The following is a 27,062-nucleotide window of genomic DNA, read 5'->3' as shown; positions in this document are numbered from 1 at the left end:
GAACAACTATATGTAAATTCACAGTTTTAACTTTTTTTGGGGGGGGGAGAGTGATGAAGTGGAGTGAGTAGGAGGGCAGGCTGCTAGAAACTACAAGTTGCTACTACAAGTGACTGCAAGTTTTTCCAAAGGAAAACACTCTCAAGGAAAATAAATGATTGGGAAAATACAACGGCAGATTTCAGATATAAACTTAATACCATGATGATGATAATATGCTATCATTTTAGTCATAATTGCATGTGTTACAACACCATACCTTGGACTCCTCACATCTTTTTGTCACACCCCTGTCTAATCCATCAACAAAACTTATTTTACCTATAAAATATTGATGACTTCCATGTCCACCTTAAAGCAACCCATCACCATCTAAGCCTGGACTATTGCAACAGCTTTCCAAGTGGACTCCCTATGTCTCATGCCTGCCCCCACAGCCTACTCTTTTTTTTTTTTTTTTTTTAGTTTCAGCAGCGTTAACATACAGTGTTGTGTTAGTTTCAGGTGTACGATATAGTGATTCACCACTTCTATACAACAGCCGGTGCTCATCACAACAAATGCACTCTTTCATCCCCATCACCTGTTTCACCCTTACCCATCTTCCCACTGGTGAACATCAGTTTGTTCTCTATAGTCTGTTTCTTGGGGCACCTACGTGGCTCAGTCACTTAGGCATCTGCCATCAGCTCAGGTCATGATCCCAGGGTCCTGGGAGCCTCATATCGGGCTCCCTGCTCAGGGGGAAGCCGGTTTCTCCCTCTCCTTCTGCCTGCCATCTGCCCCAATCCCCATGCCACGCTTGTGCTTGAGCTCTCAATCTCTCTGGCAAGTGAATAGATAGGATCTTGGTAAAAACAAGAGTCTGTCTCTTGCTTTGTCTCTCTCTCTCTTTCCCTTTGCTCTTATGTGGGATTTAAAAAATAAAACAAACAACCCATAGCCTATTCTTAACATAAGAGCCAGAGTGATCCCGAAAAAACAAGTTCAGATAATTCCCTTCATCTGCTCTAACCACCACAATGGCTTTCTCCCATATTAGAGGAAAAGGCACATTCATTATAATGGCCCTAGATGGGATCCCTGGGTGGCGCAGCGGTTTGGCGCCTGCCTTTGGCCCAGGGCGCGATCCTGGAGACCTGGGATCGAATCCCACGTCGGGCTCCCGATGCATGGAGCCTGCTTCTCCCTCTGCCTATGTCTCTGCCTCTCTCTCTGTATGACTATCATAAATAAATAAAAATTAAAAAAAAATAATGGCCCTAGACAAGGCAGGCTTGTGTTACTGCTCTGACCTCATCACCTCCTAGTACTTTTACTTTTGCTCAAAGTGCTCCAGTCACAACAGCCCCTCTACCATACATTTTCCACACCAAGCACACTTGTGCTTTAGTGCCTTCTCATTTGCTTTTACTTCTGCCTGGAACATACTTGCTCCAATTATCTGCAGGACTCACATACTCACTCCATTCAGGCCTCTGTTCAAATGTCACCTGAAAAAGGTCTTCACCAGCCCCACATTTGTAATAGCCCACCTCCAGTCACTCTCTAAGTAGTGTTTTTTCCCACATTTACAGATGAGAAACTAAAACTCATGTAGCTGGTGAGTGACAGAGCTAGATTTTAATCTCCAGATTATTTGACTTCAAAGACAAAGTTCCTCCCACCCACAATGTTATCGCTTTAGAGTTGTCCAAGAGACAGAGGTATCTTGATATTTAGTGAAATTGTAGATTCCTGGAGCCAGGAAGATACTCTAGAAATGTTTTAGCCTCTATATTAATATGAGTTATAAAATTAAATTTTAAATCAAAGCCTGGAAAAAAATTATGTGTTGTTACAAATTAAGAAGACTTGGGACTTAATGAGGAAAAGTGTGAAATAATGCCTCAGATATAGGCTTTTTTTTTTTTTAGCAACACTATATCCATCTCAGGTAATCAAATCCATGATTTAAGATTGAACCCCACATCCCAGGCTCTTTTACCTTAGGATGAGTCCATGCGTGTGTGTTACTGAAAATGCTGAAAGATGAAAGATCCTCTTGAGAGTGAAAACTTTAAGCCAAATTACATAAAGAAACAAGGATAATACAACTAAGACCATCCCTGTGTAAAATCCTCATGTAATAGGAAGAATTCACCAGTCTCACTCAATGACCAATTTGGTTTAAGTAACATCTAATACAAGAATTTGGGAAGTTTTCTGGTCTTTACTGTAACAAAACTTAACCTGTCATGGATTATACTCATACACTCTTTCTGTAATATATATTTAATAAAACCATTCTTCCATGATACAAGTACTCTAAAGTCCAATTCAATGAAAATCTCTAATAATTGTATTTTATTCGGCTGTTTTGGTATCCTACAAATATTAAGCTGAATTTGAAAATGTAAACCTGTTTTCTAAAAGAAAGAAAGAGAATGAGAAAGAAAGATATAGATCATACTATCTGTAAGTAAAGAGAAAAGAGCAGAAAAGCTCTCTGTGCTTCCAACTGGGACATGCAACATATTGGCTGGAATGGCATAACTGGTGGAATAAGCTTCTAATCTATTTCTAACTTAACTAAAGAATAATGTAATAAGACTCCTATTAATTTACATATTCTAAACTTGAGTGCTATAGATCTCTGGGTCAGAGTTCATCAGGTTCTTTAGATAGCTCTGTGGAATGAGGAATATACGGTAAAAGCAATGATCCAAATATGATTCACACAATTAGACAAATGACAAAGATTTCAGGAGTGGAGGTGGATGTATTCTACATATCTTCTCTTCACACATATGCATTAATGGGATAGGAAGATATGTAGTACTTTCATTGTGCAGCCTGAAGATCCAGAAAGGTTTTTAGGAAATCATATATTCTAAGTCAATGGTCCTATGAAGAGAGAGAAAGCTTTCCTAAAGAGGGGCAGAGTGACACCAAAGAGCTCAGGACTGAGTGACCTTTCTGGACACCACAGACCCTGACTACAACTCATAGGTAGATGTCTCTAGCTAAACTATGTCATCCCTTCTATATTTTTTCTAAATGAGATCATAATTTGTTCTGTAATCTAAAGAAACAAAAAGCAAATCAGATCTGGGAATGGATGCCATGAGCCAGCATAAACAAATCATGACATTCATTGTTTAATCAGTACATAGCAGAATATGTCCAAAACCCAACACATCTATCCCAGTGAGGGCTGCCTCGCAAAGCAATCACCTTGGAGGCTAGCCACTGGATTCTGAGGAGACTGACATTTCAAAAAGCACATTCTTCTTTGGATTTTGCCTCGGGGGCAGTTTACAACCCCCCCCACACACACACAGAGTATTGCATTACCTATCAGAATTCGTTATTATAGATTTAAAACTGAAACCAATGAAGATGACAATAAAACAGGTACACATTTCAACAACACTGAAAGAACATCTTCTCTGTTGAGTTAAATGCTCCTGAAAACAAATAATGAACCCCTGAAAAATAAACCAGAATGATCCTTTCCCCAAAACTGTAAATACTTACTGGTAAATGGCCAAGGAGACAAGTGACGTTTCCAGCGACAAAAATTATCACTCCATCTGTGCTCAATATTATCATAAAGCCATCTAATGACTAATGAAGAGAGAATAATAATGTGATCAAATAGTAGAACAATAATAAAATGATGGCTTTATTTCAAAATGCATAAATAATTATAATAGCACACTGAAAATGATTGTGGTCCTTAAATATCAATAAAGCAGGCACAGACTTAATTAAAATTCCATTCTTCTGCCTCCCACACAGAATCTACTTAACCTTAAGCATGAGATGTTTATCAAACGATGTGTCACTTAGAGAAACAAATTTTAACTTACACCCAATTAACACAAAACTCTCCAATATAAGCTAGGAAGATTATTTCTGTATGTAGGTTGTTTCATATTCAATTCAAAATTAATTTCAAAAATGCTAAGAATATTCACAGGGCAGTTTTATTTGTCATTATTTTAGTCATCTACTTATAAATATGGATTTGCCATTACTTTCCTGCTATATAATGGATCTGATATCAAGACAAATGCCTCCTGGTAGAGAGAACCCCTAAAATGATGAATAAAATATATAAGAACTTATATTTCAAAAGAAACCAAGCTTAATGTAAAGTAAAGCAAACAGTCTGATATCAGAAATGACTAGAACATGGGAATTAAAGGGTAAGGGGATATTGGAGCCTGTATTTGCCTTGGAAATATCTGCACAGCATTGATGGCATAGAGACTGGGGGAGAGAAAGCAAAGTCAGGCCTACACAAGGTGGGAAGTGAAATCAGAGACTTCTGTATAAGACCAAGCTTCCCAAAGGATAATACTGTCAGCAGGCAAAATAGATCTTATCCAGAAAAGGGACAGAGTCAATTCACATGCCTTCCTCAGCCTCAGCTCTGGCTAGAGAAGGAAAACTAAAGCTAGCCTCATCTGAGAATTGCTAATCAGAAGCCCAGACTTGGGGCACCTGGGTGGCTCAGTGGTTGAGCGTCTACCTTCGGCCCAGGGCGCAATCCTGGAGTCCCAAGATCGAGTCCCGCATCGGGCTTCCTGCATGGAGTCTGCTTCTCCCTCTGCCTGTGTCTCGGCCCCTCTCTCTGTGTGTCTTTCATGAATAAATAAATAAAATCTTAAAAAAAAGAAGCCCACACTCACACAGATTTGGAGCTGGAATTCACTAACTACCGGTGTAGACTTCCACACCCCAAGCCAATTATTTAGTGTAAAGTGTTCCTGACCCCAGATCTTCTCCAGAGAATCATTCTAAAACCAGGGTTCAAAGAATTCATGTGGATAAAGTTCCAAATAACAGGAGCTTATAATAAGATACTACTAGCACAGGAAGAAATGAAACATCATGAACGAGGGACAGTAATAAAATGAAGAATCATACTCAAAACCAGCAGATATCATAATTATTGAAGATAGAATATAAAATTCAAGTTTGCTTAAATGGCTTAAATAAATAACGAAGGGTATTGGAAATATGATGAAGGAACAAGATACTCAAAACTGGCCAAGTAGATGTGAAAACTAAACAAAATGTCTAAAAATGAAATTATCATTAAAAAATAAAAACTCACTGTACAGTTAAATAGCATGCTAGAACAGAGCTGGAAAGAAAACAGAGGTGAAGAAATGACTCAGACTGCAATACAGAGAGACATGGGAATAGAAAATACTGGACACTGAACAGCATGAAGAAGGGAGTGAGGAAGTGCACTAAGACATTTTACACATGTCTGCTTTATTCTCAGAACAAATCAGTGACAGAGATTTTTTAATACCCATTTTACAGAGAAAGAAATCAAGGCTCAGAGATAACTCTCTCAAGGACACAGAGCAGGTAAATGACAAAGGCACAATTCTATAGCCCCATCTGTCTGACTCAAAACACCATGATCATTCAGGCTTTGGTTTGTGGCCTTTAAACTAAGTGAAACTAAACAGTGTCCTTGGAGATAGAAACCGTAAACACCTCATGTCCTTGAGAGGAAAAAAGAAGACTTGAAGGCTTGTTATTTAGAGGCTAACTTTCTACGTTGAATGGTCTACCAGATATTATTTAACTTGCCACTAACCTATGCGAAGACTTGTTCATATTTGCTGTCACTCAAGATGAGTGGTTTTTGAAACTCAGTTGGCATAAGAAATGTCTGGAGAGCCTGTTAAAAATGCAGCCTCCTGGCCCTCTCAGAATTGAGACTCTGATTCAGACAGTTTAAGTGGGTCGCAGAAATCTGTATTTTTACTAGGGTCCCTAGGTAAATCTGATATGCATGGTCTCCTAACCACACTGCAAAAAACACTATTCTTTATCTTCTATTGGATGTATTCTACCGGTGAAGTGAAGTAATCCAAGAACAAACCCCCTCTTACTTGTAGTGTCTTACACTTGAAGTCTTCATAGCTCTGGAATGATGGAATCCAATTAGATCGCTCTCTAGAGGTTTCTGGATTGACTGTGCCTTTTTAGAAAAACAAAGAAAGGATAGAAAACTGTCACATTAAAATGATTAGCTATGGGTATTAGATTTTTCAAAGTTATAATTAATTTTATAGAAAAGACTCTCATGAGAAAATGCTGAGCGCTAATGAAGGAGTCGATGTAGACTAACTAATTGCTTGTAAATTATCATAAACAGAGAAGTGTTTGGAATTGAAAAAGACCTTGAAGATCATCCAACTCAATTTCCACTGTACACACCTCTCCAAAATCTTTATGATTTTCAACCTCTAGTTCTTTCCTTTCCTTGACTTCTGTCTTCTGCATTCCACCAAAACCCAGTAAGAACATGCCAGAGAAGGTATAGGCTGTGTCAAGGGCTCTAGGCAGATGCGGATACCTAACTAGAATGTCCCTAAGCCCTATCTCATATCTCTTCAAAGCTGTTAACAATGCTGTATCTCCCATCTATCCTTCTTCATTCTTCAACATTTTCTGGTTTTCCCAATGAGCACTGTTTTGCTGCTGTGCTCACTCAGAGCCTTTGCTATCCATATCTGCCCCCTCCACTTCCCCCAATCCCACCTACTCCGCTAACATCACTAACACAGGTATTTCTCTAACACAGTCGTCCAATCTCCAGTTATTTTAATGCATGTTAATAACTATCAGTTTCCTCTCCTCACAGAACAATTAGAGACCCAGAGCATACGACTTTGATCCCTTTTAAAAATGTTAAACCCCCTGACAAAGATAATTCTGATAGCAATTCTTGATTTCCTAGTGGGTATGAGTCTCAGATCCTTTCCTATCAGTATATTTGGATAAGAAGGAGGCCAAGCATGAGCAGAAAAGCTCTGAAACTGTCACTAAGGAGGGAATGAAGAGAGTGTGTGTAACTGCATGGGAAATGACAAAATATAAAAATAAGCCACACCAATTGCACAAATGCCACAAGATAAAGGTTTCTGACCACTCTCCCAGCCTGGAAACTCAATTCTGGTCACAGCTCCTCGAGATCAGGAAACAACCTATGACACTTTCCCATATCTGATCGCTGAAGTCATTTCCCCATTGATTTTCAGCTCTACTTAGTGATTTTCATCTCCTAGACTCCCTCCAAAGAAATAAATAAGACTGAAAAGAATCTACATATTTCCAAGAAAATAAAACCAATGTATCTTATCAATCAACCATAAAGGGATTTTCCACATTACCATTATCCATAGACTTATTCTTGTTTTGCTTGCAGGATGGGCATCATATCCAATTCTTCACTAAACCCCCAGTATCCAGCATAGTACTTAACTCATAATAGGGGCTTGGTAATTCTTATTGAACTAAAACCTTACTCATTCAGTTATCTAACTAATATTTTTTAAAAGATTGACTATTTTAGAGAGAGAGAGAGCACGAGTGAAGGGGCAGAAGGAGAGAGAAACTCAAACAGACCCTGCACTGAGCATGGAGCCCGACACAGGGCTCAATCTCATGACCTTGAGATCATGATCTGAGCCAAAACCAAGAGTCAGATGCTTAACCGAATGCACCACTCAGGTGCCCCATTATTTAACTAATACTTACTGAGCTGTGACCATGTGTCTTATTCTGTTTAGAGGCTCAGAATATAGTATGAACAATACAAGTGATGTGACAATCCTTTTATATCTTACAGACTGGTGGGGGTGGTAGACAGATAATGAACACATGGACAGGAATGACAGGAAGACAGCCACAGGAAAACCTGGGAACAAAGAATCTTGAGCAGAGGAAGCAGTAGTAAAAAGTGAAGCAGGAAAGAATTTTGCCTATTTAAATTACAGACAAGAGGCCAAAGTGGCTACAGCAGGGTGACCAAGGGACAGAGTACTAGGAAATGAAGCCTGAAAGATAGGCAGGGCCACATCATGTAGGGTATATGTTAAGGAGATGGCATTATTCTAAGTGGAATATTAAATACTTTTAAGCAGCAGAGTTATATGTGTTTTTTTAAAGGATTTTATTTATTTATTCATGAGAGACACACAGAGAGAGGCAGAAACACAGGCAGAGGCAGAAGCAGACTCTGTGCAGGGAGTCTGTTGTGGGACTCGATCCCAGGACTCCAGGATCATGCACTGGGCTGAAGGCAGATGCTCAACCGCTGAGCCACCCAGGCGTCCCATGTGATATGTGTTTTAAGTGGGGGTCATAGGGAGAGAGAGAACCTTAAAGCAGGCTCCCCACCCAGTGTGGAGCTCAATCTCATGACCCTGAGATCATGACCTGAGCTGAAATCAAGAGTCAGATGCTTAACTAAGACACCCAGATCCCCTTGGAGTGATATGTTTTTAAAAGACCACTATGACTGATTGTGCAAAATAGATAAAATTGAGGAGCAAGAGTGGAGGCAAAGTGTCCTAGGAGACTTCTACAAAAGTAGAAGGCTGGCGGCCTGGATTAGGTTGGTATATCAAGGCTATGGAAATGGGGAGAAGTGAATGGATTTGAGATATATTTTAGAGGCAAAACCAAAAGGACTTGCTGATGAATTGGGTGAGAAGGTGGAAGAAATGGAGGACACAAGAATGATTTATAGAGTTTTAGCTCTGGCTGCTGGAAGAATGGGTGGTGGTGCCAGTTACTGGAATAATGAAAACTGGGTGGGGGGTGGAGGGGTATGAGAGGCAATGGAGTGGAGAGGGACCAAGACTTCCTTTACAGCCATGTTAACTTTTCTATTAGGTATCCAAGAGAAGAAGTCACATAGGAAACTTGCTGATTTAATAATGAGTACAATTTTCAAGTACAGAGCTTAAATAACAGGTCAGTGCTAGAGACAGATTTAACAAGCAGGGGTCACTGACATCCAGGTAGCACTTCTAGTTAAGAGACTGGATGAGATTACCTAGGAGATAAGTGTAGACAGAGAAGAAAAAAAGTCCAAGGACTGAGCTCTGAGGCACATAAGTGTTCAGAACCTGAAAGGGAAAAACAGAAAGTAGGAAAAAAAATAAGGAGCAGCCAATGAGCTAAGAGAGAAACCAGGTGAGTGTATTATTCTGGAAGCCAAGAGAAAAATACTTCAAGAAAGGAGTGGTCACTTGTACAATGCTTTTAAAAGGCCAAGAAAGATGTGGAGAGTTAAAAACCAAATAATTCAGCAATGTGGAAGTCACTCATTCCTGATAAAAGTAGTTGTACTGGAGCAGTGAGAGCTGCAGCCTCAATAAAGTGGATTGAGGAAAGAATGAGGGATGAGGATGGGGGGACAGGGTCTATACAATCATTTCAAGAAGTTGTGCTGTGAAGAGTGTACAGAAACCGTAATAGAAGTATCACAAAGTCAAGAAAATATTTTTTTAAGTAACAGATTTTTACAGCATGATTATATGCATATGGGTATAAAACCTGTTCAGATGTTTTGAGTTAAGCCTACTTAAGTATTATAGGTACTATTTTCCACCCTCAGGGCCAAGTTTCCCTTAGCAACATTTACCATATGCTTCAAGTGCCTAAGACACAGAAATTTGCATTATTATTGCCCAGTATACTCTATCAATTCTCATTTCCTTGTTCCCCTTTTGCATGAACCTTAACAATATCTTCAGCATTGGCTATAAACAAACTTATAAATAGAGAGAAACTAAGAGTCTGTGTATTAGAAGATGCTTCAGGAGATCCTCTATTCATTAATTTCTCCCAAAGATGCTTGAAGTAAAGGGAGAGACCCTGCTGTCCCACCCACAACCAATTTTCAATATAGGTAATCAAAAAGCTGTTAGGATGGGTTGGGGTGCCCAGACCGAACCTTTCTTCTTCTGTGAAAGTGCAGTAGTGCCCTGTGATGTTTTAGATCTGTCTCCTTTTATGGGATAACCATGAGTTTGAAGCATGGCACGCAGTTCTGTGAAGAAGGTATTGTATTGGTCCTTCTTTTTATTTTCAGATACATTAGATACATCCCTAAGCGACAAAAAAAAAAAAAATCAGTGTTGTTAATGGTAAGGGTAGGTCTAGGAATTCAGATGATGGAACAATTGATGGAGAAGAAATAGGAAGGGAGAAAAGGGAGTTGTTAATGTTAACATTCGAGCAAAAATCCAGTCCCTTGATCATTCATAGGACAATAATAACTGTCAATATTAAAATGAGGAAATTAAAAAAAAATAAAATGAGAAATCAAAAGCCAATCTCATCTCCTTTAGACTGTGAGGCCCTCGAGGATAGGGACCACATCTGTCTCAGAGTCTTCCAGAGCAAAGCCCAACAGAGTAACCTAAGAATTATATGAAATAAATTAAATCCAAATTAATGTGAATTTAATGGTGGATCTTTGTTCCACCATATATTCTTACCTGTTTTTACAAGAGCACTCCTGATTAAAGACAATTCTTTCTGAATGATATATAATTACTCAAGAGGCTCTTGCAAAGCTATTGCTCCTGCTCAGAGAGAAGGCAGAGCAATAAAATGTTAATTGAGATCTTTTTTTCAACCTTTGAAAAACAGATCACACTGAAAAATTTGGACAAAAACTTTTCCATTGGTGCAATGGAATTTACTTTAGATGCTTGAACTGGAAAAATAAGGTAATTTATCTTTTCAACAAATATGAATTCAAGCTCTAGGCAAGCCATGGACCCAAAACAGGCTTCTAAACCTATCAGGGAGTGTAAAGCACTGATTTAGTGTCAACGCTGGGCAGCCACTGTGTAAGTCATAGGAGACACAGTTTGATGTGGGAGGCTGTCAGATACATGGGTAATGCAGTAAGTATTATTACAGAGTTGGAGCTAGAGGTTATGGAAAACCCACTGGAGAGACCAAGTTTCCCTGAGTCAGGCTTCCCTGAAGAAGCAGGATTTTGTTAGATGTGAAACAAGAACAGAAGACAGGGGGGAGGGCTTTGACAGAAATATCAGTTATGAATTCATACCTCTTCTCTTTTTCTCTTTCAGTCTCATCCATTATTCAGTGATATAATGAAGAATTCTGAAATCAAAGTGGAACAACATTTTACTAAGGTATCAGTCTATGATGAATCACAATAAAGCAATAAGACTAATCAAAATTCTCAATTGCATAACACCTTTCCCTTAAGGAATGCCTACTTCTGTTAAAGATAGAATTTCATTAAGTACCAATAACCCTCTCAGACGTTATGTAGATGCGGAAGGCTTGCTTTGTTGTCTGATCCCCAATGAATGTTTGTCACAATAGCATTACAAATGAATGAATATATTTGAAAAAGTTACAAAAACATTCTGTGAAGTATGCACAACTTAATCCAAAAGTATCTGTAGATTTAATTCCATACCATTAAAATTCGTTTAACTTCCACTAACTTGAAGAACAGTTAATGAAACAGATGTGGGTTAAAAGCTTCATATCTACCTCCAACAACATGCCACCACAGACAAAATGTGCATTTATTGCTGCTATCACAGAAATCCTGGACGTATTAAAAAAAAAATGGCCCTGAAATCACCAAGATCCTCTGCTTTGAACTGTATGATTAGACTCACACATCACCTCAAGGTGAAATCCTCAAGGCAGAAGTTAATGACATTCAAATACATGTCTGTTAAATAAGAAGCAGCAGCAGCTAACACACAGCAAACATCCTTTAAAAGCTGTCCAGAGGGCAGCCTGGGGTGGCTCAGCAGTTTAGCGCCACCCTCAGCCCAAGGTGTGAATCTGGAGAACGGGCATTGAGTCCCACGTCGGGCTCCCTGCATGGAGCCTGCTTCTCCCTCTGCCTGTGTCTCTGCCTCTCTCTGTCTCTCATGAATAAATAAATAAAATATTAAAAAAAATAAAAGCTCTCCAAAAAGTAAGGGAAAGTTTAGGGGTAAAACACTGACAAGATGCTGAAAACCAACGCTGGTTAGTACACGGACCTGTGCTGTTGTGAGGACAGGGAAGCAAAGCTATGCAACAAAGGACCTGGGGTATTAAAGCCCTCTTGGGTGCAGGAGAATCCAAGCAAAGCATTGAAACTAACACCCACATATAGGCAGGACTCCAAGAGGCTATGGTTTCATTTAAAAAAAACCCTCCTGACAAACAAACAAACCAACCAACAAACAAAAAACCCTCCTGACAACAAAAGAAGAAAACAAGGAAGTTTGGCTATCTCAGCATATTCTCTGGGTAGAAAAAAAAAGGGTGCTATTATACCAAATAAGGTTCCAGGAGATGCAAAGAAAAACCCATTCTGGAGAGATACTCTCTTAAAACAAGTCCCACAGAATTTCCACAGATAAGGCACTGCTGAAGATGAGCTCACCATCCAGAATTAGAAAATATGTAAGGAAACAACCCAGCATATACCAGAATTAGGACACACACACACCAGCATCCCCAGCAGTATGAAACCTCCAAGAACTTAAAATGATTAAAAGATCTGAAACCTATTATATAACAATTCTGCTTAGAAATATGAAAAATAAAATAGATGAAACTAAAAATATGAGAAAAGTCAGGTAGACATGAAAAAGAAAAGTGAAATTCTAAAAACAAAAGCATATTCAAATGAATTAATTTCAAAAGGATGGATTAAGCATGTATTAAGGAAAACCAGGTGAGAGGCGCCTGAATGGCTAAGTTGGTTGCATGTTGGACTCTTGGTTTCAGCTCAGGTCCTGGCCTCAGGAGTCATGGGGTCTGGCTCCAGGCTCCTCAGGGAGTCTGCTTCCCTCCCTCTCTCTCTGCCCCTCCCCAACTCATGTGCATGCACACTCTATCTCTCAAAAATAAATAAATAAATCTTTTTAAAAAGAAAGAAAAAAACAGGTGAGAAAATTAGTAAATGGAATACAGATATGAAGAAATTTATCATATTGCCTTTACAGAGAGACAGTAAAGTAGGAAATATGAAATAAGAGATTATAAAACATGTATGACAAAATGGAAAGCCATATAATACAGTTCTAACAGAAGGTCCAGATGAAGAGAATAGCAAGAATTTGAGAAAGGCAGTAAAGAAATAATGGCTAAAATTTTCCCAGAATGGAAAATGTGACCCAATCTGGCTGGATAAATTAAAATAAAACCACATCTAGAAACATATAGTACATTTCAGAGCATTAAAGATAGCTAGGACATTCTAGGCCATAGAAAGATCAACAAATTCCAAAGAACCATATGCTCTGGCCCTGATGCCATTTAGAGATCAAGAACAAAAAGATAACATAAAAACCTGTATATCTGTATATTTAAAACAACAGCAACAAAAACAAAATTTCCTAAATAGCTCAGGAAATCAGAAATATTTAGAACTGAAGGATTATAAAATACTACGTATTAAAACCTATAAAATGCAGCTAAAGCAACCTGAGGGAATTTAGACTCATAAAGCTCATGAGAAAAAAATGAAAATAAATGAGTTAAGCAATCAACAAAACAAATTGTAAAAGTAAGAGTAAAGACAAATAACGGTGATGCAAGGAAATAAAAGAAGATGAGAAGACAACATGATAAAAAGGAAATAACAGAACAGGTCAAAAAATCTGTTTCTTAAAAAAACAATAAAATATTATTATAGCAGACTGATCAAGAAATAAAAGAGTTGACACATTCTGGAATGGAAAGTGCATACATAAGAACCTGAGATGCTAAAAAGCAGTATAATCAACTCCACGACCATAAATTTGAAAAGAGATGAAACAGAGTATTCCTAGGAAAAAATGTGTTTTCATCTGTGAAATCTATTAAATAATACAAAGAAAATTGGAAGAAATCATAGAAATGTAAAGAAATTAATGCAGTAATTAGAAATCTATCCACAGAAAAGCAACCTAACCTAAACAAAACAGTCCCAAGGGATTCACAGATTGATACTTCCAAACATTTAAATAATAGGTATCTCATACCTCATGCAAATTATTCAAGAAAACAGAGAACTCACCCAACTTATTTTATAATCCTAATATATTCTTTATACCAAAACAGATAAAGGAAGCCTCAAAAGGGAAAATTTTATAAGCCAATTTTATTTATGATCCACATGCAAAATCCTAAATAAAATTATCAAACCCAAGCCAAGAGAGTATTTAAAAATTTGAGCTAATTCTAAAAGTACTAAGATGATTTCACATTAGAAAAAAACACAATTCAATATATCAGACAAAAAGAATGTGATCATCTCAGCAGATGCATAAAATGCATTTGATATCATTCAAAACATGTTTAATTTTTTAAAACATATTCTTAATGGAATAAGTAGAGACTAGACCTTCCTTAACCTGATAAAGAGAAACAACCAAAACATACAAAGATCATATTTAAAGGTAGAGCATTAAAGGAATTTTTTAGATTCAAGAAAAAAATAAGACTGGATGCTAAAACATTTAATATATAGTGCTAAATGTACTAAACAATGCATTAAGATGAGAAAAAGAAATAAAATGAATAACTCTTGGAAAGGAAAAGTAAAAGTCCTCTTTCTTGAACACTGATTATCTATACATAAAATCCAAGAGATCCTGCAATTTGTTAAAATAACAAAATAGTTCAGCAAATTTGTATACCAGATTAATATGTAAAAGTTCATTTTGTTCCTATATACCAGCAACCACAATTAGAAAGTATTTCTTTGAAGATACAGTCAAAACAGAAATTTATAGGGACTACTGAGTATGGCCATGGAATAGCCCTCCTGCCATGAACAACTAAGAGACTGGACAAATTAGAGGAAATATCTATTTGGAAACATTGGACAGCAGGCGGCACATGCCTGTAATCCTTGTGATAAAAGCAAAAATGATATGAGCCCTAAAATAATCCCAGCTTTCTACCTAAAGGCACTTTCAGACCATGGTTCAGGAAGCAGAATCCCAAGGAGAGTACAGTGGTCTCACTGGGATTAGGAAACAGAAATAAGAGTTCAGGAAAGCCAAGGTGGCTGGAATTTGTGAAGTAGAATACCAGAAAGAAAAAGCTATGGCAAAACAAACCAGCAAACTCCAGAAATGTGAATATAGATTCTCTTGAACGTTTTGCTGAATACTTAACCTGTGTCTGTGCAAGGTGACACTCTACAAGACCAATTAAGGGACAACTACCAGGGAAAGAACAAATCCAGTGAATTCAAAACAATCACAGCTTATGCATAGCTGGAAGGTAGATCTGAGTTTCATCCAGCAGAATGGAGAAAAAAGACTGAGCAAATGCACAGAGCCACACTGTGAGATAAAATCAGGCAATCTAAAATAAATGTACTGGATTCCCAGAAAGGGGAGGCAAAATAATTTGAATAATGGCCATGTTTTCCATACTGGATGAAAAATATAAACTCATATATTCAAGAAGCTCAATGAGTCCAAAAAAATAAACACAACAGAAAAACTCACCAAGGCATATAATAAAGAAACAGATGAAAAACAATTATAAAAAGAAAATCTTAAAAGCAAACAAAAATAAAAAACACATTTAATACAGGAGAAAAAAGGATGACCTCTGTCTGACTTCTTATCAAACAACCCAAGCCAAAAGAAAATGAAAGATCTTTAAAGTGCTGGGGGGAGGGCATTGAAATCAAACTAGAATTCTGTATCCAACAAAAATATACACTTCCAAGAAATTGAGGGTAAAATAAAGACATCTTCAGATGAATAAAATCTGAAAGAAGTCAAGGCCAGCATACTAGCACTACCAGAAATGTTAAAGGAAGTACTTCAGGTAAAAGGAAAAGGATACCAGATGGAAACTTAGATTTACATAAAGACATGAAAAGTACTGGCAATAATATATATGTAGATAAATACAAAAGAATTTTTTTCAACTTTATGTCCAAGAGAGTTGAGATAAAACAAAGGACTGTAGGCTTTATAATATGTGTAGAAGTCAAACCTATGACGATAACAACACAAAGGATAGGAGGGCAGAGAATAACAATGTACTGTTGTCAGGTTCTTACATAATATATGAAGCAACAAAATAAGGGTTCACAACACACAGTAATAAGTTAAAGATGTATATACTATAAACTTCCTAGAGCAACAAATAAAACACACATGTGATACAAATTGTAAATTAAAAGAGATAAAATGGTATACTAATTAATTTCTCATTTAATCCAAAAGAAAGAAGAAAAACAAGATAAAGATAACAAAGATTAAATGGGAGAAGCAGAAAACATATACCAAGACAGTAAACTTAAATTCACCAATAAATATTAACTGCCAATGGACACAAATGTAAAGTCTGGGACTGCTAAAACTGGATAGAAAAGTAAGGCCAAACTACTTTTGAACCATGTGGGGAGGTTAGGGCACTGACCCCCCTATCACAGGTTGAAAATGCACATTTAACTTTTGACTCCCCTAAAACTTATTTTTAAAGATTTTATGTATTTGTTCATGAGAGACACAGAGAGAGAAGTAGAGACATAAAGAGGGAGAAGCAGGCTCCTCACAGGGAGCCTGATGTGGGACTCGATCCCTAGACAGAGATCACACCCTGAGCCAAAGGCAGACACTCAACCGTTGAGTCACCCAGGTGTCCTGACTCCCCTAAAACTTAACTACTAACAACTTACTGTTGAGTGGCAGCCTTATTGATAACACAGTCAATTAACACATATTGTGGATGTTATATGTATTATGTACTACATTCTTACAATGAAATAAGCTGGAGAGAAGAAAATGTTAAGATAATCATAAGAGAATATACATTTACAGTATTGTCCTGTATTTATCAAAAAAAAATCCACATATAAATGGACCTGTGCAGTTCAAACTTATGTTGTTCAAGGGTCAACTCTTCAAGAGTCTAGAAGATACCTTAATTATAAAGACACAGCTAGGTTACAAATAAAAGAACAGAAACATATATACTATACAATCCTAATGCCAAAAAGCCTAAATGGCTAATTAATATCAGACAAGACTTCAGGTAAGGCACAGTACTAAGGGAAAAAAGGGATGTTTCACAATGATAAAGGAGCCAATCAAGAGAACCTAACAATCCTAAATAGGTATGTACCTAATTAGAAAGCTTCAAAATGTAGTAAGAACTGAAAGAAGAATTAAATGAACTCAAAATTACATTTGGTGAGTTCAACACTTCTCTAACAGTAATGAATAAAGCATGTAAAGAGAAAATAAGGGAGGATATTGAAGACTTGCTGCACTGCCAAGAAACTTGGCCCCATGTGTTTACAGAACACGATGCCTAGCAACTATAGAATACTTGTTTATTATGTATAACTGCTATGAAGATTCAAAATATGCTGCATCATAAAACCAGTTTCAGCAAATTTAAAGCATTAAAATCATACAGATTATGTTACTTCAGTAATAAAAATACTTTTTAAAACTATTAGCCTACTTAAGAAAAAGAATGTATACAGTGCTCAGTAGTTAATTTAACAAAAATGTGCTAAAACATTACACAAAAAATCATGTCTTTATTGAAGCAGACAAAAGATCTAAATAAATGGAAAGATATGCCATATCCCTGGACAGGAAGTCCCAATGCCATAGATTTATCAGATCTCCCCCAACTAATTTACAAATTAATGTAATTCTCATCAAAACCCAGTAGAGGGACACCTGGGTGGTTAGCGGTTGAGCATCTGCCTTTGGCTAAGGGCGTGATCCCAGAGTCCCAGGATTGAGTTCCACATCAGGCTCCCTGCATGGAGCCTCTTCTCCCTCTGCCTGTGTCTCTCCCTCTTTCTGTGTGTCTCTCATGAATAAATAATTAAAATCTTTTAAAAAAAAAAAACATAGATTTGTTTAGGTTTACTTTTCTTTTCTTTTTCTCTTTTTTTTAGGTTTATTTTTCTATATAACTTCAGAAGTTAATGACAAAATTCCTATGGAGAGCAATGAGAAAGATCTACGATAATCTTGAAGAGCAACAACAGTGTCAAAGGATGTGTCCTACTAGACACTGAGGCTTATTATAAAGCTACAGTTATGTCAGTAAATGGATAATGGTGCAAAACATAGGTATAGAATAATGAGACAATAGAGATCCATCAAGGAACAGATATACAATAAACTGAAAATTTGATTTATGACAAAAGAAGCATTATAATTTTGAGATTTCTACCATGGAGTGTGTGTGTGTGTGTGTGTGTGTGTGTGTGTGTGTGTGTGTGCGCGCGCGCGCGCACGTGCATTTCTTTTTTGGTTCACAAGAAAATACACTGAATAGATGGATTATGGGACTATACCATGAACTGAATTCTGTAATTAACCATTCGCTCTCTGTAGTTGAGAATCACTTATGAAGATAGCTTCTAGTGTGCCAATTATGATGACACAAGTTATCAGTGTTCAGTTGGGAGAAGATCCACAGTTCAAGGAATTTTCACTCTTCATCTCTCAGTCTCAAAACTGCCATAGCCAAATAAGTTATCAGATTCTCAGTTCATGTTCCATGGCAGTATCAGTACTCTCTGGAGACAAGCGACTTGCTGATCAAATCTGGGCTCCTGTTGCTAATGTTCTTGAAACATTCTGCAGGGGCCACATCTGAGGCCTGTGTGACACACACAAAACATGTGCCACCATCTTCCAGTTGAAAGAGACTAAATGACACTAAAGGTTTAATCCTGAATTAGAATCAAAGTGAATACATCCTGAGAACTATTTCAGGACTCAGCTAGGCTCATAGTTATTACACTCTGCAGCTGTGGAGGGGAGAAAAAAGGCTGGGGAGCAGCAGAGTAGCAGGATCATGACCTCCTTTGGTTGCAAACATAGAGGAGTAGAAACTTCAGATTGAAGACAGCATTGTAATTCAAGGAATTTACTTATATATCTCAGGGCTGATGATGACCCTTTCAACAAATTCTCTGAAATTTCAGACTCACCAACCTTTGCTTATTCTGCTTGAGGATTTATAGACTTGAATTTTAATGAAGCTCCATGTGAAATATCTACATTTGTTGCATTCTTCAATTTGAAATAGAGCAACATTGGCCCATCACTAGGAGTTGAGCTCTCTTTATCATTCCTCTTGAGGTTACATGTCTTATTTCACGGCAAGTCTCAGCATTTGCAACAGCACCCAGTGGATTTTTTAATCAGTGAAGAGGCCACTGAAAAGCATGTTTGTGAAGAATCTGTATTATGAAAAAATACTTGTTATAATACAGGTGAAAAAGGAGGTCACATGGGACACCTGCACCCCAATGTTCATAGTAGCAATGTCCACAATAGCCAAACTGTGGAAGGAGCCATGATGTCCTTCGACAGATGAATGGATAAAGAAGATGTGGTGTCTCTATACACACATACACACACACACACACACACACACACACATATACATATACATATACACACATACATATATATATATTCCCTCAGGGAGAGAATCGAGGGCAAACAACTGGCGATGCACAGGCTTCTTGATGCCACTTGTGACAAGAATGAGAGAACCCTGAGGAGATCAATCACCATGCAGTGGACCAGATGGATAAATCTAATATGTCACGAGTAAGTAGTGTCTCAGGCCAGAGACAGAGGCGGGCTGTTATGCCACCTGATGTATGTCCTCATCACGAATGTGTGGTGAAGAGCAGGACACTAGAGTGGTACTCAGCTGCACAGAAGCGAGATTCTCCCCAGAAAAATCAACAGCTTGCATGTAGGAACAGACGAGGGAGATGATCAGATTGATCTTTGCTTGGGGGTTTTACCTCACACCAAGGAAGACAAGAGACACTTGGGATCCTGGCCAGATAAAGTACTTGAAATTGGACCTCAATGGAAAGATAGACTGAGAAGTTGCAGGCGAGGGTAGGGGAGATTCACCAGACAAAGTACAGCGGCCAAGGGGCTGGAATAATTCTGCAGAGGGCAAAGAGCAGGGCTACTAAAAGTGCCATGGAAAGAGCAACAGATGAATCGGGGCTTCCAGCATAACTGGGAAGAATTCCATTGAAAACGTCACCAATAGTTTCTGGTAATAACCAAATGCAATCATGAAAAATATTTGTTTCATAAAGAGAAAGACCGGGGCACCTGGGTGGCTCAGTAGTTGAGCGTCTGCCTTTGGTTCAGGGCGTGATCCCGGGATCCTGGGATAGAGTCCTGCATTGGGCCCCCCGCAGGGAGCCTGCTTCTCCCCCTGCCTGTGTCTCTGCCTCTCTGTGTCTCTCATAAGTAAATAAAGAAATTCTTTTAAAAGAAAATAAAGAGAAAGATATAGCAGGAAAGAGCACACCTTCACCCTGCCACGTGTGAGGAGGCTGAAGGTAACCAGTTACTGCTCTGTAACCAAGGAGCAACTGCCCTCTCTGCAGGGCTGCCTAGCCCCAGGCAGTCACTGGGGGGCCTAGTGAGCCAGTCAGTACATTTAGTCCCTGACCAGGCTCTGCTGATCAGTTTGCCCCCCCCCACTGCACCACCACCACCACCCCACCCCCGCCGTCCCAACCAATCTGTCAGTCAGCCTGGCACGCCTGACAGAGAGAAGGAAATGCTTGCAGCCTTCACAGACCAATAATGGCCAGAAAGTGTTTGGCTCATGTAAACATCATTTAAAATGTTTATGTGGAATTCTAAAGAAAACCAGATAGGGTCTGAAGAAAAGCAGAATGTAACAGTGAATCCATCTTTGGCTATTACTCTGGTTACAATATTTGTTTATTTTAAAATAAAAACCTCAAAGTATTTAAAATGCCATTGTGGAAGATAATCATGTCATATATTTGTAATTTAAAAATTTGCTGTGCATTATCAAAGACCAACTCTTTCTTTATACAGAGAGAGAGAGAGAGAGATGTACACACGCACTTTTTTTTAATAAACAATTGCTCACATAAAGGAAAGTGGTCTTTCAAATCTCAATATGACTCTGGGGATTTTTTTAAGTTTATAGGGTAAAATGCATGATGGCATGCTTCATCAATTTGAATGAAGTCATCATCTCTTACTCATATAAGGTTTATTAAAGATATTCAAAGAGCAAGAAAGAATGAAATATTTATAAATCTCATGTAGGCAGTAATGATGTTAAATGTGTATGGCATAAATATATCAACCGAGTCACGGAATTTTCCAATTTATTTTCAATCAAAACTTACTTCAAAAATTACATCTTGTAATACTATATTTCATCAGTTACTCACCCATCTTAAAGGAACATGATTTTTCCAAAGGATAAAATTAAGAATGAAAATTAACCTAGACTGGATTATGTAACGTGTACCAAGTACCATGCTGAATAAACCAGGAAAGGGCAAGTGGCAAAGTCATGCCCAAAAGAGATACAGAAACAGAATCAGGCTTTCTTATGCCTTTGCATGATCCCCAGAGGATGTCTTTTCTCTAACCTGGGTTCTTTCAGTGAGCTCTCTGTGCAGGCACGGGCCTTGGTCTGGGTGAGGTGGTGGGGAAGCTAGTCACTGAAAAAAATGAGCCCATCTACATAAGAGCACACATACCTCCACAAGTAAAATGTCCGCTTTTTCCTAGACCAAAGATGATGTCCATTTTGTGCACCTCCTGTACAAAATGACCCTTCTTAGAACTGGGTCAGGTGATTTGTCTCCACTGTTGTATTCCCAGCACCCTTAATTCTTCCTGGCAGAAAACCTATGCTGAATGAATGTTTGGTGGATGAAATTAGTTAAAGAAAAACACTGAGTCCTACCTGGAAAAATGCTGATGAACAGCCAAAAGTTGCTGAACATCTCTCATCCTGCTAATTCTGTTCTGTTCCTAAAAGACAAACAGAGAGAGAGAGAGAGAGAAGAAAGAAAGAAGGAATGAAAGAGAGGGAGAGAGGGAGAGAGGGAGGGAGGGAGGAAAAAAAGGCAAACCCAGATCGATAGAGAAACAAAGTCGGATCTACAAGTATATTTCTTCCTGGTTTTGCACTTTGGGGACTTCTGTATGCCATATTCTCTTAGTCTGAGGCAATACTAAAAAAAATCAAAAGGTCTCATATCCTTCAACATTCTGGCAAGATATTTCCAGTTTCTATATGGTGCAGTAAAAACTGAACATGTCCCTGCAAGAAATCAGCAATTTATTAAATTCTTAATCTTACTCATATTCCAATGAAGCCTCTGGATCGTCTATAAAACCTTTCCATGGTCCTGCCAGTTCTGAAATTTCAGCAGTTCATTCAATCCCCGAGCCCATCAGAACCTTGGCAGCACACAGGCTTATGGGAAAGGCTGACATCAACATGAATCCACATATTCGAAGCAAGGGGATTATCACTACTGGACTAGAAGCTTCACAGAGGCATCTGAGATCATAGTGCAACGGATCCAAAAGACCTGAGCCAGCAGATAGAGAGAAGAGGACCCCACAGGCAGCAAACAGAGGGCGAGTAAAGCAGCAGGGTGGAACATTACGGTAGGGTGACATCAGACTGTCTTTACTGCTGCCTAGTGTGTGAACCTGGGCAAGTCATCTGACCTGTTTGGGCCCCAGCATCCTCAACCTATAAAATGGGAAGAATATTAGCACCACTTCACCGGGCTGTTGTGAAGAGTCACTGACATCATGGACAGCAAAGTGTGCTAAGAAACAGAAAGTAAGACGGCGGTGACCAGGGACTGGGGAGGGGAGAAACAAGGAGAGCTACTGTTTAACAGGTATAGGCTTTCAGTTCGGGATGACAAGAAAGTTCTGGAGATGGAAAGCAGTGATGGCTGCAAAGCAGTGGGAATGCACTTAATGCCACTGAGTCACACGCTTAAAACACAGTTAAAATGGTAAATTTTATGTTATGTGTATTTTACTACCACAATAAAAAAATGCAAAACAAAACCAAAACTAAAGTGCCAGGCCTGCTCAGTAAACAACACAGTGTGAATGAAATCAAGAATGCTTAGGAAGGTAGGTTAGAGCCAGAAGCAAGAGCATTGAATATGAGGCTGAGAAGGAGTATGAGTTTGATCCACCCCAGTGTCGCATGCAAACACCTGGAGGTGCCACAACTTGGACTGATATTTTGCAAAGATATATTGGATATGGATATTCATAAAGATCACCCTGGGGGTGGGTTAGAGGATTACAAAGAAGTTGAGGCTGAAAGAAGGGAGGCCAAGTAGACTTCTGCTATCTAAAGTGTGGCCCCCCCGGCCCAGCAAGGTTGGTCTTGCCTGAAAGTAAATTCTCAGGCTGCTCCAGATCTGCTGAAGCAGGATCCTCGTGCTACAAAGCCTCTGGCGAGCCTATGCACATGAAACCTCTGGGAAGCCTGGGGTCAGAAGGCCCAAGGAAATCAGCTGGGAGAGGCTGAGGACTGACAGCAGGGCAGTGGCAGCCATCATCACTAACATTTATGGAACTTACCACATACACACTAGGTTCTGTGTATTTCCAATCCTGCCATTTAATCCTCGCAGCAGGCCCATGTGACAGGGCCTATTAATCCCATTCCTCACATGGAATACACTACCCAGTCACAAAAGGAGGGAAATCCTGCCATTGGCCACAACATAGATGGAACTTGAGGGCATTGTGCTAAACAAAGTAAGATGGAGAAAGACAAACACCATAGGATCTCACTTATACGTGGAAGCTTACAAAAAAAAAAAAAAAAAAAACATGTCACAGAAACAGCAGACTGGTGGTTGCTCTGGGTGAGGGGTGGGGTGAAGGACACGGGTGAAGACGGTCAAAAGGTATAAACTCCCCGTTGCAAAATAAATAAGCTCTGGAAGTGGAATGTACAGCGTGGTGACTACAGTTAACAGTACTTTATTGTATATTTAAAAGCTGTCATGAGAGTGGATATTAAAAGTTGCCATTACAGAGGGAAAACGTGTGTGACTATGTAATGCAATGGATGTTAACTTACTGCGGTAATTGCTTTGCGATATATCCATAAATCATTATGTCATACACCTTAATCTTCTACAATGTTATGTGTCAATTATATCTCAGTAAAACTTTTTTTTTAACCTAATGACCAACTTCTTTCCATTGTTTTTTTATTGGAGTACAGTTAACATACAGTAGTATATTAGCATCAGGTGTTCGGTATAGTGATTCAACAAGTCTATACATTTCTCAGTGCTCATCAAGGTGAGTGTACCCTTGATCCCCTTTATCTATTTCACCCATCCCCCTCCCACTCCCCTCTGGCAACCACCAGTTTATTCTCTGTATTTAAGAGTTCGGTTTTTTGGTTTGTTTTTTTTTGTTTTGTTTCTTAAAGTCCGTATGAGCCAATAAAGCTGAAAATTTTTTTTTTCAATTAAAGTTGAAGTAACTTGTCTGAGGTTACATACCTAGTACCTGACAGAACTGGGATTCGAATCAGTCTGTAAACATTGACTTTATCATCTCTTCTGAGCTGCTTTTCGAACCTCAGGGAAAATGAGCTTGCCCTGTCTTGCTCCACTACCCACCATCTCTGTTATTAAATCCTGAGATGATTACTCTGACAGCTCTCTAAACTATTTTGGAAGCCCACCTGATATGGATGACAGCATATGAATAAATTGGAAACTTTTGAGCTCTCTAGCCACCCACTTGGATGCAGTCTTCTACATCCTATCTCCCACCTTTGCGTGGGTATAGTATACATGCAGCCCCTGAGTAATATGCTTCCTGGTCAGTGGTCAAACTGAGTGTCCCTTCCACAAGCCTGTCCCATCCAGAATCCCAAGGCTATGCTGGAATTCAGCTGATCAGCAACAGGGTGGCATTTAATGTTTGCTCCTTTCCTTTATTATCAAGGTAACTCAGCATTTACTTCCTTTGGCTACAACAACAAAAGCTCTCCAGAATTAAATTTCCACTGTAGTATACAATAATCCTCTAAAAGGAGTAGAAAGTCCAATTCTTCATCTTTACCCAGCTATATGTCAAAACTCCTCAAGGGTGAGCATCAAAACTCTATACAAATGGAATTTGCCATGTTACTTTCCATACCTCTCTTCCTTCTCTGCCCTCACATGGCCCCCATCTGATCAGCGTCCCTGGCCTAAGAAGCCCACCTCTGCACTGTGGCTCATGCTTGCCTACTCCTGCCTGTCTTCCACGCCAGACTTCAGGCTCAGGCCCTTCATCTCAATCCCTACAACCACCCTGTCCTCAATGGTCTCCACTCTTAGCCTGCTTCAGTCTATCCTCATGTAGTAGCCAACACAATCCAATACACCAACCTGATCTTGTGTTCCTCCAGAAATCCTCTCTTGGGTCTCCCACTATCCCAGACTTACAAAGAGGCCCTGATCTCTCCAATAAGCAACTTACTCAATTCTCACAACACGTCTGTGAGGTAGGCTCTGATGTTGCCATCTCAGTTTCCAGGGAAACTGAGGCACAGAAGGGTGGCCCAAAATCACCCAGCTAGTAGTAGTATGTGGTCCATCTGAGATTTGAATCCAGGGAGTCTGGTGTTGGGAGTTAAAAACTATACTACACTGCCTTCCATCACTGCTTCCAGGAAGTCTTCCCAGGTTTCCCCCCAAGTCTTTCCTTCAAAGACCCCTATATAAACTGTGTCTTGTATGCATGAGAATGTAAGCTCCTTTGGAGCATAGGAGTCTTATTCTGATTTCTATACCCTAGAGTATTTAGAATTGTTCTCCAGATGTACCAATTACTGGGTATTTGTTTAATCCAATTAACTGTGCACAAGCACAAAAGATGATAGAATTCATGATACCTCTTGTGAAAGAGCTGGTGCCAACTACCTCACTTTCAGAGTTCTCCTTTTCTCTTTGCCAAGTTCACAGTGACAGAATATGGTCCTATACACCCAGATGATAGAAAAAAAGGAAATGGGAACTCAGAATGTCAAAAACCAAAGGGATGTGGTCCTCAAGAGTCCTAGGATTTTAGAATAGAAACCCTTTCAGAGAAATCCAGCCTATTCAATGTCAAAAGTGAATTTTGCGTGAGGTTCACCAATCTTACTGTGTTTTCAGAGATTTCAAAGGGTTGGAGGATGAGTAATGGCCTACAGAAGCATTTAAACAAGATAAACAGATTCCAGGTTTCTCATACCTAATGGCTCAAGTACTGTTTCGCACTCTCTTTAACTGCCCAGGGCTATCTCTGCTCACGACAGGCAAAGGGAAATTCAACATCAGTTTGATTTCCACTAAAAGAACAAGTTCTTTCTGAAATACTTCACTTCCTAGAAATGCAGAATTGATCCAAAGTCTCTGCTGCTCTGATGTGCACATTATCTCTGCTAGCCACAACAGCTAGACTATAAAGTCTCACAAATGAACTCTATAGATGTCCAGGTAACAAACAAGACTTGTAGGATTTTTTTTAAGACTTGTAGGCTTTTAAATAGAATTCAGCCAGCCTGTAGAACCTAATGGTTTCCATTATTCCCAAAGCATGTCCTCGCACAAAGCACAGAAATCAATCCTTATAGAAGCCTTCACCCCTGAGATGCAGAAAAGGAGCTTAAACAATGGAAGATTCACTGGACAATACTGGTTTTCTTCCAGATGTCCTGTCTGGTGCCATCTTTCCCTGCCTGATTCCTTCAATCGCTATTCCTAGGGCTAGTCTTTCTTTAGCAATGAGAGTGACTGTGGGGTTTGGAGGAGACTTCTATTTTTTTCCAGCTTTATTGAGATATAATTGACACATAACACTATATATATTTAAAGTGTATAACGTGATGCTTTGATATACACATACACTGTGAAATGATTACCAAGGTCATGTTAATTAACACATCCATCACCTCACATAATTATCTTTTTTGTGGTGAGAACACTTAAGATCTACTCTCAGCGAATTTCAAGTATACAATGCAGTACTCTTAACTACAGTCACATCACTATACATTAGATCTCCAAACTTCGCCTTATAACCAAAAATTTGTACTTTTAAAACTTGTTCAAAATCCCTACATTTCTAGCTATGCCACTCTATATCAACCTCAATTTTCTATTAATCCATGAAATGTATAATATTCTCCTAATTGACATTTTTTTAAAAACCTAGTGAGAACTAATAGGGAAGCATCAGTAGATTTTTCTATCTTTTTTAGATCCTCTTTTGATTTCCCCTAGACTTAGTGTGAATTCTTTTAGAACTAGGAGAGATGAAAGCACCCTAACTTAAAAAGTTAAAGCACTGCTCATATTTGCAGTCACAGAGTGCCTACCCTGTGCCATGCTCTGCAATGCTGAGCATGGGAATCAGGGATGA

The 27,062-nt window shown here is 38.8% G+C and overlaps 1 protein-coding gene across 6 annotated transcripts in view; it reads right to left on the bottom strand.

The window, feature by feature from the left end:
* PASD1 (PAS domain containing repressor 1) overlaps window positions 1-27,062 on the bottom strand; it is a 93,110-nt gene that overhangs the window by 47,569 nt on the left and 18,479 nt on the right. For 4 of the 6 annotated variants that reach the window (XM_025460727.2, XM_025460732.2, XM_025460733.2 and 1 more), the window contains exons 2-5: window positions 10,889-10,944; window positions 9,761-9,915; window positions 5,904-5,992; window positions 3,520-3,609 (exon numbers count right to left, since the gene is read on the bottom strand). In XM_025460727.2, coding sequence (XP_025316512.1) covers window positions 3,520-3,609; window positions 5,904-5,992; window positions 9,761-9,915; window positions 10,889-10,920 — 366 coding nt within the window. In that variant the 5' untranslated portion in view covers window positions 10,921-10,944. Of the gene's footprint in view, window positions 1-3,519; window positions 3,610-5,903; window positions 5,993-9,760; window positions 9,916-10,888; window positions 10,945-16,938; window positions 17,068-27,062 lie in introns of those variants that run through there. The other 2 variants (XM_025460729.3, XM_025460731.3) reach the window with 2 other exon arrangements.

Source organism: Canis lupus, chromosome X (assembly GCF_003254725.2).
Source record: "Canis lupus dingo isolate Sandy chromosome X, ASM325472v2, whole genome shotgun sequence".
Lineage (NCBI taxonomy): Eukaryota > Metazoa > Chordata > Mammalia > Carnivora > Canidae > Canis > Canis lupus.
The sequence above is the reverse complement of the archived record's forward strand: the minus strand, read 5'-3'. Positions and strand labels throughout refer to the sequence as shown.